Source organism: Chlamydotis macqueenii, chromosome 14 (assembly GCF_036417535.1).
Source record: "Chlamydotis macqueenii isolate bChlMac1 chromosome 14, bChlMac1.mat, whole genome shotgun sequence".
Classification (NCBI taxonomy): domain Eukaryota; kingdom Metazoa; phylum Chordata; class Aves; order Otidiformes; family Otididae; genus Chlamydotis; species Chlamydotis macqueenii.
In genome coordinates, this window is record NC_141569.1 from 13534769 (window position 1) to 13549815 (window position 15047).

The 15047-nt window shown below is 45.8% G+C and overlaps 1 protein-coding gene across 5 annotated transcripts; it reads left to right on the forward strand.

Annotated features, from left to right (window-relative positions):
• The first annotated feature begins 127 nt into the window (after nucleotides 1-127).
• On the forward strand, nucleotides 128-10354 carry FAM114A2 (family with sequence similarity 114 member A2). 5 transcript variants are annotated; one of them, XM_086758535.1, is made up of 14 exons: nucleotides 128-158; nucleotides 1456-1667; nucleotides 1885-1984; nucleotides 2440-2535; nucleotides 2820-2932; nucleotides 3867-4001; nucleotides 4165-4323; nucleotides 4949-5072; nucleotides 6072-6151; nucleotides 6862-6987; nucleotides 7201-7340; nucleotides 8094-8166; nucleotides 8735-8788; nucleotides 9511-10354. In XM_086758535.1, the coding sequence occupies exons 2-14, from the start codon at nucleotides 1458-1460 to the stop codon at nucleotides 9610-9612; spliced, it is 1512 nt and encodes a 503-aa protein (XP_086614661.1). In that variant the 5' UTR covers nucleotides 128-158; nucleotides 1456-1457; the 3' UTR covers nucleotides 9613-10354. The 5 variants fall into 5 exon arrangements, with proteins under 5 accessions (XP_086614661.1, XP_086614662.1, XP_086614659.1 ...); XM_086758533.1 differs by lacking the exon at nucleotides 128-158 and adding an exon at nucleotides 621-955; XM_086758534.1 differs by lacking the exon at nucleotides 128-158 and adding an exon at nucleotides 621-867.
• The last annotated feature ends 4693 nt before the right edge of the window (nucleotides 10355-15047 follow it).

Below are 15047 nucleotides of genomic sequence, written 5' to 3' on the forward strand. Positions count from 1 at the left end.
CCGCCGCCCGCCCCGCCGCCCGGACGTGCTTCCTGCGCGCGCGCTTCCGGGCTGGGCCCCACTTCCTGCGCCGCTCTGCGCATCGCCTCCATGGTCACGGTCCGCCCGGCGCGGGGGCGAGCGCCGCGTTGGTGGGGCGGCCCGGCCCGGCCCGGCGGGTGAGGGGGCACTGGCACCGGGAGCGGGGCAGCGGAGGACGAGGAGGGGGCATTTGGAGGGCTAGGGCCAGAAAGGGCTCGAAGGAGCCGTCTGTGGGACGGGGAGTCCCAAGGGGAGGGGAGCTTTGGGGTACCTGGGGGTCCCCTGTGTGGCAGGAGTCCTATGGAGGGGCTTTAGGCAACCTGGGGGCCCCCTGTGGGTCAGGCAGCCCCATACGGGGGTTATGGGGACCTCCCGGGGAAACGGAGGTACAGGGAGGCCCCCAGGGCTGGGGAGGGCGGGGGGGAGCCCGGTGGGGTGACCCGGGTCCCGGTGGGAGGCGGCGGCGGCCGGGTGGGCCCGGTGATGCTGGGGTTGCTGCGGGGTGCGGGGTCCTGCCCACCGCTGCGGGGGGTCATGGGGAAATGGGGTGGGGGTCCCTGTCCGCAGGGGCTGCTGTCCTCCTGCTTCGCTTACAGCCAACAAAATCTCCTTTCTGGGGCAGCTGCCCCGATTGCATCAGTGGCCGCCTCTCTGGGGACGCTGCTCCGGGCCAGCAGTGATGTCGGAGGGCCGTGAGGTGCTCGGAGTGGCCCTGCCTGCTGCTGCCTCCAAGTTACTGCCGCGGAGCTGGTGAAGCGCTGCCAGCGAAGGCAGCGGGACCGAGAAGCCTCTGCCCCCTGAGCAGGCCGCAGCCTGGCAGCCCCGTTCGTAGGCACCTTCGTCCTGGTGGGCAATGTCAGGTTGCTGTGGAGCAGTGTCAGGTTGCTGTGGCAGCTGGAGCGCGTTTCCAGTCCTAGGTGGTTTTAATGCCCTGGTGAGGCTCAGCCCTAAGTACAGAAGCCGACCAGTCGCTGCGTCCCTACCTGCCCAGCGTTCTGACAGCTGTCCCCATTCATATCAGACACCTTTCAAAAAGCCATCCCAAGCAATTTGTTTTCACTTTTTTTCTTTTTTTTTTTGTTGGTGAAGCAAGGCTTGGATTTAATTATCTGAAGACCTTTTGTACCTTTTATTTGCTTTTCAGAGTTAGCAACCTGTTTCTTTCCTGCGGAGAGGGTGTGTCGGTTAGATAAACCCACGTGTTTCTGTGGGACTTTAAACTTCCAAGTGTGACATTTCTTCCAGTCAGATGGAACTCAGCATACACGCTCCCTTAAAAACATAATCTGTTTGTGTGGGTATATATGGCAAGATGAAGGGATTTCTGTCTTAGTTGTGTTTAATTATTTAAAACGCAAAGTGTGCTTTGAATGAATGTCGAAGTGTACAAGGGAGTGATTATTTTAACTGCTCTGCTTTCTGTGGATGCTGTAGTCATGTCTGAGAAAGAGAGCAGTGAAAATTTGAAAGAAGAAACGTCTTACAAAGATGAAAACGAACAGAAAACAGAGGAACTTGGCTGCTCTGAGAGCAATGAAGAGAGAGAGCAAGAGCTTGAGCCTGTGCCTATGACTCGGAAAAGACCTGAGCCCAAACCCCCAAGCCAGCCTTCTGCCACAGAAAAGCCCACAGCTGAAACCCTCAAGGTATGTTCCTGTGCTAGCTCTGAATAACGTGACTTCACATTTCATGGCTTTGAGCACAGAAGAACTCTCAGCATAAGCCCCACTCCTTTTCTGAAAATTCACGTTGCTGTTTATCTGAAAATGAAAAGCTACACAAAAGTTAAACATCACAGACTGCTGGTGTTCCTCCCGTCACCATAGTACCTGCATCACTCTCTTCTGCTTTTCTTCATTAAAGGTCTCAGATTCTCCTGCTGCAGTTCAGACAGGATGGGGATACTGGGGAAGCTGGGGAAAATCTCTTTTATCAACTGCATCTGCTACTGTAGCCACTGTAGGTAAGGTTCTTTCTGGTATTTGATATATATTTTAACCATACTTAATGTCTCAAGCTAGTGCTTTTGAGCTTGTTTCTAGAGAAGAGGATTACTGGAAAAATGTCAATAGAATTGTTCAAGTAATGGGGAAAACTTTTTTACCAAAAGGTACAGAGAGATTAAGGAGATATGCACAGCCAAAATTACTTTTAAGTTTTTAAGGTGCTTGCATAATCTTCAGCTGGTATTTTAAATTGGTATTCAGCTGGTACTTACTACTTGATTTAAAAGCTGACATGAAACCTGAGTTCATTACATTGGTAAGGAAGCTGGATAGTAGTAGCCTGTAGTGCTGTCTAAACTGTCTTAAGCGGGAGGAATCCAGAACAATAAAAACGAATATGCAGTCCTGATCCTATTTTTGTTCTGATTTCTCTGGTATGTCATGGTTAAAGTCATAATGCTATCTTCTCTAGGTCAAGGTATTTCAAATGTCATAGAAAAAGCGGAAACAACCCTTGGGATCCCCAGTCCTAGCGAAATCTCTTCAGAGACTACAGATGATACGAGAGGTCAGTTTTTACTGCGTAAGAACTACACTGAAATGTTTCTCATAACATAATCGCCCCCAAAATAATATCACCTTACCCTGCATCTTGCCTATTGAGCTAGATATTTGTATGCCAAAGTAATACTCTGTCTTACTTCTGTTAGCTCTGAAAAGTAGGTAGGAAAATAATCCAAATTCTAGCCCTGCTCCTGGCTGATAGTTGCTGTTCATTAATTTTCTCCACTCTGCGACTGACGGGATCTTTTTCGGGAAGTGAGGAAGGTAATTTTCTGCCTTCTAATGCAGGAAGCGAGAATCCTGGTGCCAGCAGCACAGATGCAGTTGATGATGGCAGTTCCTTTCCTATTGCTGGGGCTCTTGGAGTTTTATCAACTATCTCTACTGCTGTCCAAAGCACAGTGAGTGAGTTGGGAATGCAGGAGAAAATGGGTTTAAGAGAGCATTGGGGTTTTTGCCTTTCATCTGAAACATTGTAAGAGGAAACTTTTAATTTTGACTTTTGTGGAATGAATGGTGAGAAACTGTTTCAACCTTCAGACAACCTTTATCCTGTGCCTTCCTTCTAAATGGCGCTTAATGTGTAAGTTGTCTTGAATTTTGATAGTTCTGTGCTAAATGTTGATAGCTAACAAAAAAACCCTAATGGTGAACTGTGTGGTGCATGCATTCATGTGCACATCACCACTGTGTTCTGTTGTCTCTGCTTTCTTCCTTTAGAGTATTCAGGTAAATGCAGGGTCAGACTCATTCCTGGAATATTTCCACAGAACTGTCTAGAAAAGAAATCCAATCTCCTCTTCAAAAACTTCTGTGAAACAAGCCCACATTGCTTAGAAATCAGCTTGCTCCTGTGACCATGAGAAATGCACTTCAAAGGACCCCATTACCCTTAGAAATTGTGCTTTTGTGATCTGCTGTCTTGTCAGTTTGCCCATGAATTCGAAAGAGACACAGATGGAAAGCTTGCTTCTGCTTTTAAGGCTTGAACAAGAGTTAGCAACCAAAACCCACAAGTCTAGTATTTTCTAATTGGAGGGATGAGAATGAACTACTTTAATGTGCTGCAAAGCAGCTTGTTCACAAAATAAAAATGTATTTCCCATCAGATTGCTGCAGCTGGCTGAGTGCTATATTAAACTGTTGGATGACAGTGTAATGTGGCTCTTTCTGTATCCTTCTACTCTCTTTGTGGCAATTAAAGTTGAATTTTAGGGTGACAAAGTCCAATTTGGCTTGTGAATGTCTGGCTGATAGAAAATCAAAATCAATTTCTTCAGTTGTATAGTTTTCTGTGAGTTTTATGCATTGTCTATCTAAAAATCTGATTCCTAGGGAAAAACTGTTATTAGTGGAGGTCTGGATGCCTTGGAATTCATCGGGAAAAAGACAATGGATGTAATAGCTGAGGGAGACCCTGGATTCAAAAAAACAAAGGGCCTAATGAACAGAAACTCTACGTTATCTCAGGTAGGGCAGTTCCATATCAGCTCCTCATGGGTTTCTCTCATTTACTCTTCTTTCTTTTGTGGTTCTGTCATTAAGCAACCGTTTACTATTGTACCAAAAGCCTTCTCCTCCTGTATTTTCTATCTTCTGGCACTGACCTGAGTCCTCTGCTTTTCTTTTTCAGGTCTTACGAGAGGCGAAGGAGAAAGAAGAGCAGCAGACAGCTACTGAGGTTACCATGGCTACAGAGAAGAAAGCCCATTATGGGTTACTGTTTGATGAGTTTCAGGGTCTTTCGCATCTGGAGGCCTTAGAGATGCTTTCCAGAGAGAGTGAGTCAAAGGTAATGGCCTTGAGCAATTTGCCTCCTATTTTGAGTTCAGCTGAGCAGGGAAAAAAGATCAGAAATGTCTATACATGTCTATACATGTAAAATCAAGTGCTCAGAACTTGCTATGAAATGATTGATTACACAACTTCACTTTGATTCCTGCATTATGATCTGGTGTTTACCTTTGGAGCATTAGAGCCTGTCCTCAGCTCCTAAAGCCGTTCTCTTTACCCAACGAGCCTCAGTTCCTGTGTGCCCTCAACAACTTTTCGCAAGTTACTCCTCTTACCCACTTGTTTGCTGCCTTGGTCTGGAGAAGAGTATTGTAAGCAGAGCAGAGGTTGTCCTGTCTGTCTTGGGGCACGCAGGAGAGCAGATCAGCATGCAATTTCAGAAGTCATTAGGTTTTTTTATGAAATAAATTTGAATAACTCCTTAAGAATCCGTTATTACCTAATGGGGCTTTGCAGATAGGTCTTTTTCCCTTTCCTTATTCCTGTAGAAAGTACCACATTCTCACTAATATCAGTGTGTGATGGTTTTTTTAGGCAATGTAAACCAGTGCTGCATCTTCCATCCTGTTTCTTTCTCTTATTGGATTTATGATTCTCTCTTTGGCTGTGCTGCCCCTAACTAGGTGAAATCGGTTCTAAATGCTCTCTCTGGAGAAGAGCTGGACACACTGAAGGAGGAGATGGAACAACTCAAAGAAGCATTTTCTTTACCTGAATTCTTTGAAGAAGAAGAGGAAGAAAAGAAGGGTAAGAGAGCCCCAGGTTGTGGGAGGAGAAGCTGGTTCTCAGTGAAGTTCTCAGTGTAGAACCAACCAGCCCTGATCACTAGCAATGGGCATGATGCCAAGGTTAAGTTATTCTCTAGCCGGATGCTTAATCCTAAAGCTGTCTGTGGCCAGGAGCATGATGCGTAGCAGTACCCTTCATCTCTGGAAAGCTGCTGTGTGTTAATTCCGTAGCAGGAACAACTTCTTGCCAGAGCAGGATTAGAGTTGCTTGACTGCTGGGTAGTTCATACAGCTGACCTTGAGCCAAGATGCAAATTCAAAGAGATAGTAAGTTTCCCTGACCATGAGGGACTGTGAAGAGAGCTGTCTAACCTATGAGAAAGCAAAAAGTCTTTTTTTTTATTTATTTATTTAAAATGAGAGTTAGCCACACAGATCAGAAGACTCAGAGGTGCCTCCATGCATATGACCCGTTTGATTCTTGAGGATTACGCAGATTTAAATGTAAATTTCTTGCGTTGCTTTCTAAATCGCTCATCAGGGAGGGCTTACACACCTGCACTTGCTCTCATTTAACATTTAATTTATATTTGCACATGATGAATCTTGCAGCCTTCCCCCCACTGTTGACATCCTCCCTGCCATATATAATAGGAGAACCATAGGCTTTCAGTGATATTTCAGTCTCTCCAAGGTGATGCACAAGTTAATGCATTATAAAATACTTCCTGAAAAAAAAAAATAAAAAAGTTTAAAAAAATAATTACCTTAGCTACAAAACCAGAGTTGTGAAAGCAAAAGCTAACCTTCTGGCACTGGTGTCTCCACCTTTTCACAACTTACCTTATAAATTATATTTTAAAAGACCAGGTTTGATGCGTTCTTGCCTGAGGGGATGATTCAAAGAGAAATAAAGGAAACAGTTGACAGATCTGTGCAGAACTAGTTGTGCACTGAAGTGCTGCTTACTCTTGTATCTGTCCTTTGTGTCGATTCTTTAACCTTTCCTGTCCTTTAGGAGACGAGGAATTCACAAAAGAAGTAACAGAGTTGTTTTCAGAATTGCATATCTCCTCAAAGCCAGACAAACTGATCATGGTGAGTTATTTCCTGTCTTCTAAAAGCTGGAGAGATTCCTCATAGGAACTGCTTCTCAGTCCTGCTTTGCTTGTGAAAATATCAAATGTATGAAAACAAGCTGTGTTTTAGATGCTTTGACAATGGTAGGCAAAAGAGATGGGCCTTTTCCTTTGACTTTATGGCGCAAAATCATGTTCTGCAATGTTTTTGGCTCTGATTTGGTAGACAACAGTGTGTCTTTGCCTGTCACTGGGCAGTAATAAGTGGTAGCAAAGATAACTGGGAGCAGTAAGCCTTCGGCCACCACTGTGAAATCAACCTACAGTCATGAGTTGAAGCCCTCCAGTTGGTACGATGCAGCTGGTTTTACTATGTTCAGAAGTTGGTATGAGGAAGAATCACCCTTCTTGCCTTCCTTTCACTACCCCTCACATCCGCCAAGTGGCAGCAGCATTCTGCAGACATGTTTTTAAAGCACCTCTGTTAGTCGTGGTCTTGCTGGTAAATACCAGCACTCAGTGCTAGAGAAATGACTGCCCTCAACTACATCTGAGGAGCCAGCCCTCTACAAAGTCCTGAAGGCACTAGGATCATTTGTTCTGGTTCTTATCACTAGCTCAGGAGTCGTAGCTGTTTCCTTTCTCTAGAGAGATCCAATACTCCATGTTTTGTGGTGTGAAGGGGGTCTTCATTCCAGTCATTAAATATTATGGCACATCTTCATACAGGTGAGGATATCTGCTCATGCATGGATAGCACAATTCCACAGTAATCTTCCTAAAGAAGAAGAGAGTGAAGGAAACGAAGAAGTAGAATCCGGAGATGGTGACCATGATGCTAAAAAATCAGTAGAGGTAACTGAGCAATGGAGGAAGAGAATATCTGACTGCAGGTTGTTTATCTGATTGTTAAGTTACAGCTGTGATTCCCAGAGTTTATGAGTTTCTATTTCTGTGCAGATTGTGAGATCTGAAAGGACAGTGTAGTGATAGTACAGTGTATGATTCACTTGTTTTAAAAAGCTCTATGATTTTGTATGGTATGGGGGATCTTTGTAACTCTTACAGGATATTCATGCGTTTGCCATAAGAAGTCTGGCTGAACTGACAGCATGCTCCATTGAAATGTTTCACAAAACTGCAGCTTTGTTTCTACATGGTCAGAAACAGGAGGTGACAGCCACAGACAGAACCAAGTCCCTTTCGCAGTAAGTTCATCTCTTAGTAAATATGTAGCATATAATTACTGAAATACTGATTAAACTGTCTAATAATTCTTTACAAACCCATGGGATGCAGGGCTTTCGAATTCTGCGTGTGTGCAATGGGTGGCATCACTGTCTTCCAGCAGAATTCAGCGGTCTCTCTGTTTTTTCAGCTTAAAGACATTTCTTGGTAAAGTGGAAACCCTACTGGAAAACTCTTATATAGCCAAGACGGATATTTGCCCTAAGCTTGTGCTAGTTAGTAGATAGACATGTAAAATATAAAGCAGTTCTATAAAAGTGATTCTTAATTACCTCTTTGTTAATAATTTAGTATGTTAGGTATGTGATATTGTAAAATTACTGCACTAATTAGTGGACTGATCTTACCAATAATGCATGACATGAGGAGATTTTTCTTTTATGTCAGGAGATACTTGGCAAGTGTATGAAATATGCAGTACTTTCTCATTCAGAAAATTACACCTGTCAGTAAAAAAAGTGAGTTAGTGCTGTTCCTTTTTGAATGGATTGTGTCCTCTGAATGCTCTTTCAGATCTTCAGCTTTAATTATTTATTTTTCCACCTTTCCCCTCCTTAATTTATTTGGGGAACTTCTGGATCTTCATACAGTGTTTATGTGCTGCATAGCAATTTTGGTTTAATTTAGCTTTAGGTATTTGTGTTTTAGAGGAATGCTAGAAGAAAGCTATTCTTTGTAGATTACTACATCGTTTTCCCACTTTTCTTCCACAGAATGACGATTGTGCTGTGTAAAGAATTGTCCACTTTCTCTAAAGAGTTTACTACATGCTTAACGACTGCAGGGGTAAGTGTCAAACCATAGTTCTTAGGAACAAGATGTGGTTAGCTGATTACAGCTATGGAATCTTCACCACAAAATGTTTTGTGTGTTTACACATTTATAGATGCAGTTTTTTGACCTGTGGACTGATCTCCTAGGTCAGTGTTCCTCAAACTGTGGCAGGTGAATGTATGCTGAGTTTTTGAATGCCTCCTGCTGCATTCAGCCTGGCACAGAGTTGGGGTGGGAATTGTTGCTGACAGTACTAAGGAGACAGAAGAAAATAAAGTTTGTGATCCTATTGTGGATTTTCCAAAACACCCAGGTGTGACTGAGGATAATGTCATTATCTCTAAATTCTCCAGTTGTCCACAATTCATTTGAAGATGTAATGTATGTATTCACATATGACTTCTGTTGGGCATCTGTGGGTTATTTTGTTCTTATTTGCATGCCACAGGGCTTGTGACTTAGCTTTCCTATAGTCAAGGCAGCAACGGTGATTTTAAATTTTTGAAGGATTTAGCTTTATCTTGCTTGAAGAAATGTGATCAAATTTTCCATCAGGATAATATATGTCTGATCCCTGCAGGTCAAAGAGAAAGCAGATGTGCTTAATCCCTTAATCACTGGAGTGTTTTTGGAGGTCAGTTATGCTAAAGTTAAAACTTTAAGCTAATACTTAAAAAATAGATACGCTGTTTTTTTCTGCTGCAGTATCCTTATGCATGCCAAGTTCTCTAACCCATAGTCTAAGATTCTACTTGCCTATCTAAAAGTTTCAATAAATGTCTGTAGATTTGCACAAGAGATGAGTTACTTAGTGAAGAGTGAGCCTTATGTGATCTCGGTGGACAGTTATGATGGGTCACACGTTAAATTCAGCAGTCTGAGTTTCTAGAATGTAAATGCCCATAGTCAGACCTTAGACAAGCTCAGAAATTAGCATGCAAGAGTTCCAACACTTCCTAGCTGTTAAGTTGGTTCTCAGTGCTCGTAAACTTCTGAGGTGTGGTAGGAAATGGGTGTTTCCTGTTAGTGTATTCTTCCTTCCTGCCACAGCATGCTTATACTTTGCTGTGAAATAAATTCTTCTCATGTGTTACTGAAAACAGTATCCTACATTTGAATTGCACCTGATCTTGTTTGGCAGCTTTTAAGCCAGTTGCTTTTCTGGCTAGTGGCATAAAGCCTCTCAAAACCTTAATATTAAATTGATTTCTAGAATTGAGCCTTAAAAATCTGACAAGCACTAGGCTTCTGTTTCTTATGTGCATTAATCAATGCTGTTTGAAATTAGTATGTGGTTAGTAAAGCTGATCGGTAGCATATTTATTCATGTGTGTATTTTGATTTTTGTTTTCATAGGCTTCAAACAGTGCTTCATATATCCAAGATGCCTTCCAGCTCTTGCTGCCTGTACTGCAGATCTCTCTTATTGAGGCTAGAACGGAACTATCACAGCAATAAAAATCCTTCTAATTAAGAACTTTTTGACCTTCCCACTTCGTAGTTTCCATGCTGGAGAGTGATGTAATGGCTCTTATTAAAGGGAAAAAGATTAACTCTGATCGCTGCTGCTCCAAGAACAGTGATTAAATGCAGTCTGGCAATGACAGCTCTTACAGCACATTGTGAAATGTGATTAGCATAGTCCAGGCTGGTGGACAACGTGACAGACTTAAAGTGCAGATTGCTTCTCTGTTTTCTGTGTCTGTATCTTTTCACTGAAATCCCTCTGCTGTATGTGTTAACAAGCTCTTTGGAGAAGCTCTCTGGACTGTGAAGACAATGCTGGAGAAAAGAATAGCAGCTAGCTAGTTAAAGAGTTAGCTAAAATCATGGTGTGATTTTTTAAGTCAGAGAGATGTAATTAGGTTCCTGATAGCTCTGTCTTAGTGTTGAAGTGAATATTGGGCAGAGGGTGCAGGAAAAAGCAAATATTTATGGTTATGAACCTTACAGTTCCTAGGCTGGAAAGAACAGAGCAGAGGGGATTCCTTATTGAGCCGTTGTTGCTGAAGAGAAGCCCTGGCTTCCTGAAGATGTCTGTTAATGACTCAGGGATGTGGGACGGGGAATCTCACTAGGGTGCTGTTTCTCATTCTCTTGCAGAGTGCTTGCTTCAGCGTGAGCTAGGAAAATGCTGATCTGGCCCTAAGAATGTGGGTACTTTTCTTTGTAGCAATAAATGAGAACTGGCTAAAAGGGATTCGTTCGTGTTTGGGCAATTTCATGTGAGAATTTAGCAGGAGGAGACTCCCCCTTTTCAATACAGCTTGACATGTCCGCCCCAGACTGTTCACAAACTCACATACTGCTTTTCTCTTGTTTCTGTGTAAAAACACTAATGCAATGCTCCTTTTTTCTTGGAAGGTATATTAAAGTAGGGGGAGAGGAAGCAATTTGGTTCTGTTAGTGGGAGTCCTAATTTGTCTCAGAAGCTGCTCCGCGTATGGTATCTGTTTCTTTGTGCGGTGAAAGCTCCCTGCTTTGTTGCTTTTTGCAATTTCTGTCTTTTGAGGCTGCCCGTTGGGAGGGAGCAGCCTCTGTTGGAATCACAAGAGCAGAAATGCACAGCTAAAATGGAACTTCAAGGAGTCCAGAATAGCTAACCAGAGGTGACTGAGTGTCACACCTGCCTCTGTACTTGCTCATCAGTAACAATGATGCTTAAATCCCATTTTGAAAATCCTCTGGGTTTTAGCAGGTCTTGCACATTTCTGCTGTACCAAAGGCTTAACATTCCTCTGCTCTAGTTGTGCAGTAGACAAGTGTTTTTATTATCAGAATACCGTTCGGCTAATGCTCCTCTGATTTCATGTATGTGGAAAAAGCCTTGCCTTAGTCCTGGTTAGACTGATGACATCTCTAAAGGGAGAGCCTTTTTTTTACATCTTAAAGAAAGCCGGACTTGAAAGGAGTGTGTCTGGCCTAAAAAAAAAAAAACAAAAAACCAAAAAAAACCAGCCCTGATTGTGGTTTGTGGGGCAGGACTGGGAGCTGCTTTGGGGCCAGGACAGCAGGAGCTTTTCTCATGCCCAGGTACCATCTCATAGGGAAGAGGGCTCTGAACCCAGGCTAGAGATTGAGAGCTCCCACAGCTGAGCTCCCAGTTCCTGCGCCATTAGATAATGGCAGCTCTGCTCCTGCCACAAAGCCAAAATTTTACAGGAATGTCAGAAGAGAAATAAAGGTAACGGGGTTTTATGAAGCAGAAGCTGCTTTTCTTGCAGATAAATCCTACTGACCTGCAGTGCTTTAGTGTAGAGAAGTTTAATAATTAAAGGAAATGAGGTGATTTTTTTTTTTTAAGATGCAGACAGTAATTCTTTCAGTCATATGCCCACCTGGATTTTGTCAGAGCAGCCAATAATCAAACGTGCACAAGCTTCACTTGTGTGCCAGTGCAAGGGCTGCAATAGACAGCCAACAAAAACAGTTCCACTGTTGTTGAAATCTTCCTTACCCAAAGGATTCATCAGAATTCAGCATCCAACTGTCTGGAGGTCTTATTGCCTGGCCTTGCCTTGCGCATGAACCTAATGAGAGCTGGCAGTAATCTGAGCACTTCTGGTAGTGTTTGGGGAGGTGAGAGGTGGCTGAGAATAGATAAGAGTTAGCTAAGATGCTGGCAGTGACTTGGAGGGGAAAAAAAAAAAAAGCCTTACACAATTACTTTCTTTCCTTGGGAGAGATTCTGTTACTTGCAGCTGTAAAAGCTGCTTCCTGGCAGCTTTTATGGAAAGGTTTAAAACATAAAAAAGGCTCAGTCCTCCCGATGGGCGCTGGGGCTTGTTTCCAGCCCTTGCCCAACTGGCTTCCCAGGGACTCATTTTTCAGTATTGAAACACAGAACCTCTGACAGAGGTGGGGTGAGCAGTTGTCCTCATTTGGAAGGAGCAGCAGCTATGTTGCCACTGGTGACCCTGCACAAGGGGACAGCTGTCCCAGGTCACCCACAGCACAAATGAAGTGGCCTGACTCGGAAGCAGGAAGGGGAGAACTCCTGGCAGGAGGAGGAGGAGGGCGCTGGCATTTTCTTCCTAGGTGTGCACGCTGGATCCTAAATAAACAGCAGTCTACGATGGTGTGATTTAAGCAGAGATTGCTCTTCTGTGGCCAAAGGCTCCTTGGCACAGAAATGGAGGACGTAAGTGCCCAGTACTGTGCTAATGGATGTTTTCTGGGAGTGTTGCTAGTCTCTTGGCGCTCTGCACTTGGACAGCAGCGCGGAAGTGTCGGTGCGCCGGTGTTTCTGGTGCTGGCTAGCAGGTCACCCCATGCTGTGAAGTGCTGATGGCTGCAGCCTGGCATGATGGCTGGGGCCGAGAGCCAGTTCCCTGAGGTGAGGCTTTGTGTCCCTGTGTCCAGAGAGCAATGGCAGGGCTGTCCCCTGAGCTGCTCTAACTGGAGAGCGCCGCTGCAGGCTTAGGTTCCTCCCATCAGAGTACTGAGAGGTCAGCTGGGGCTGGCAGGGAGTGAGCAATCCGGTCACCAGTTAAAAATAAGGTTGAGCATGGTCTTTGTAGGGGAGGATCCTCCTAAACCAGTGGCAGGAGCTGCCCAGAGGAGTGAGGTTGGATTACTGCTGGTCCTCACACCGAACTGCCTTCCTGGATCCAGCCGAGTGCCCTGTGCTGTGCTCCCTGTGTACGTCTCCACCGACCTCCTGCACTGGACCCTGAGTTCCCCGGCTGTGTCAGCCTGGGCTTGGGCAGGATTGCTGCCATCATTCACCCCCAGACTGAGGGATTTTCGCTGGGGGTTCCCTGTGCATGACCTTAGGCATCTCTGCTAGAGAGCACTGCTGCTATTGATTGTCAATTGGCAGCAATGGGGACACTGCCACTGGCTTTGCTGAGCTGCTCCAGGGTTTATCTACCCTTGCCATTAAAACCCATCCCTTTTTTTCCGATGTAAACCTGCGGAGGGGACTCTTGCTCTGCATTTGGGGCCAGTGTAGGCTCCGGTGGAGGAGGCCGGGGGCAGACGAGGACAGGTTTTTGGGATGAGTGCCTCATGCAGGGAGCAAGCAGCTGTACCGGAGTTACCCAGGGTTACTCTCGCTTGGTGGGAGAGGGCTCCGCGTGTGCTGCAATTACTGTAAATTAAAGTAAAATGACTGCGGGAGCAACTTTGTTGTAAAGTTGAAGGCTTTAAATGGGGCAAATCTTGCGGGAGAGGTAATACCTTTTATTAGGTGGAGAAAGCAAATTAGCTTTCAGGTACACAAGCCCTTCTTGACATTACTGTAGCTGTTATTATCCCATTTTGGTGCCATTAGAAACGAGGGCATTGCAGCAGAGGGGAAGCACATTATGCAAGTGTTTAGACCTGCTGGTAACTGCTCTCTGCTGACAGGTATTTGCTTAATGATATGTTGGAGTGAAAGCCAGCAGCAAGGACAAGCATCAGAGGGAGCTGGGAGTGCTGAATTCTGCCTGGTCCAGCCTTTCCTGGGCCTCCTGGAGCAGCCTGGCACCTCCTACCAAGAGGGGAGCAAGGACCTGCTGTGGAGGTTCCTCCCACCATGGTTTTAAGGACACCCCCAAATCCCCTTTTTTCGGTTTCAGACAGGGTCCTGACCATAGCATGTTCCTGGTGCCCACCCTGGTCCCGGGGCTGATCCCTGTGGATGTCTGGAGGCTCCAGAGCTGCCCTGGCTTGCTTGCAAAGGGTCAGGAGGTTTTTCTGCCTCCTGCCTGCACTGGAGGCAATGTCTGTGAGGCTCTTGTGGGTACGAATGGGACCGGTCATGTTCCCAGTGTCATGTGCTGCCCGTGGCGGGCGGCAGAGCCAGTTTTTCTGCTCTGAAAGTGGGACTGGGGAGGAGACCGCAACACTCAAATACCCAGATCCCTGGTAGCTGCCAGCCAGGCATCGAGTGAGGAGGCCACTTGCCTTTTTCAGCTCCAGGTAAGGTGCTTTCCTGTCTCCCTTGTGCCATTGAGGGGATTTACACACTCGCGTATCAGTTTTACGGGCAGAGCAGGAGGGCAGGGTGAAGCAGAGGGTGCAGCAGGAACATCCCCAGGATGGCTCGCACTCCCTGCAGTTTTGGGGATAGGAATCAGGTTTCACGCCTGAGCCTTGCAAGGAGGACTTCAGTCCCCTGAGTGAGACAGGAGCAGACACAAACACTGACCTGTAAGACCTTTTTGCATGGGGTTAAGGCCATTCACGCTATTTCATCTGGTGGGGCATGCAGGTTTCTTCCTTTAGCCAGAGGTCTGATTCACACCCACCTCGCGCTTTGGTTGGCCGAGGAGAACAACTGCAGCTTGTCAGGGGGGACCAGAGAACCGGTCACTGGGTTTTGCTGGTTTGCCTGCCTGAGGTTTAGGGAACCAGCTCATCTGGGCCAGGAAAACCTGCCTGCCTGAAACACAGGGTGGCTGAGGTTCCTAAGGAACAGGCAGAACTGGATCTGCTGGTCTGGGATGGGGAAAAAGCCTTGGCAGTCACCGCTGTGATGGGGGCTGCACAGGGCCATGGGTGGCATTCCCCAGAGAGGAGCAGGGCAGAGCCCTGGGGTTGGGGGAGCCCACCCTCTTGGAAATCAGCTGCGTTGGTCCCCAGGGACAGGGCTAGCCGTGAGGTGGGGAATTAAAGGGTTGTAACCACCCACGGTGGCATTTCTTAGCATGCGCTGGGGCAGCACTGCCCCTTCCCAGCCCTGGTTGCTGGGCTTTGGTCTGTTTGCCCATCTCCTAGTGCAAAGCTTGAGGTCCACCTCTGTGTACCTCATGCCCATCCGATCTGCTTGCCCCCCAGCAGCGAAGGCAGAAGGCAGGGGCATTCCCTGTGGATTTGGGGCTGGGCACATGCCGTGGGAGCTTTGGCATCAGCTACACCTTCTCCTGCACCTTCCCAAGGGCTGTCTTTTCTTTTGTTAATGTTTG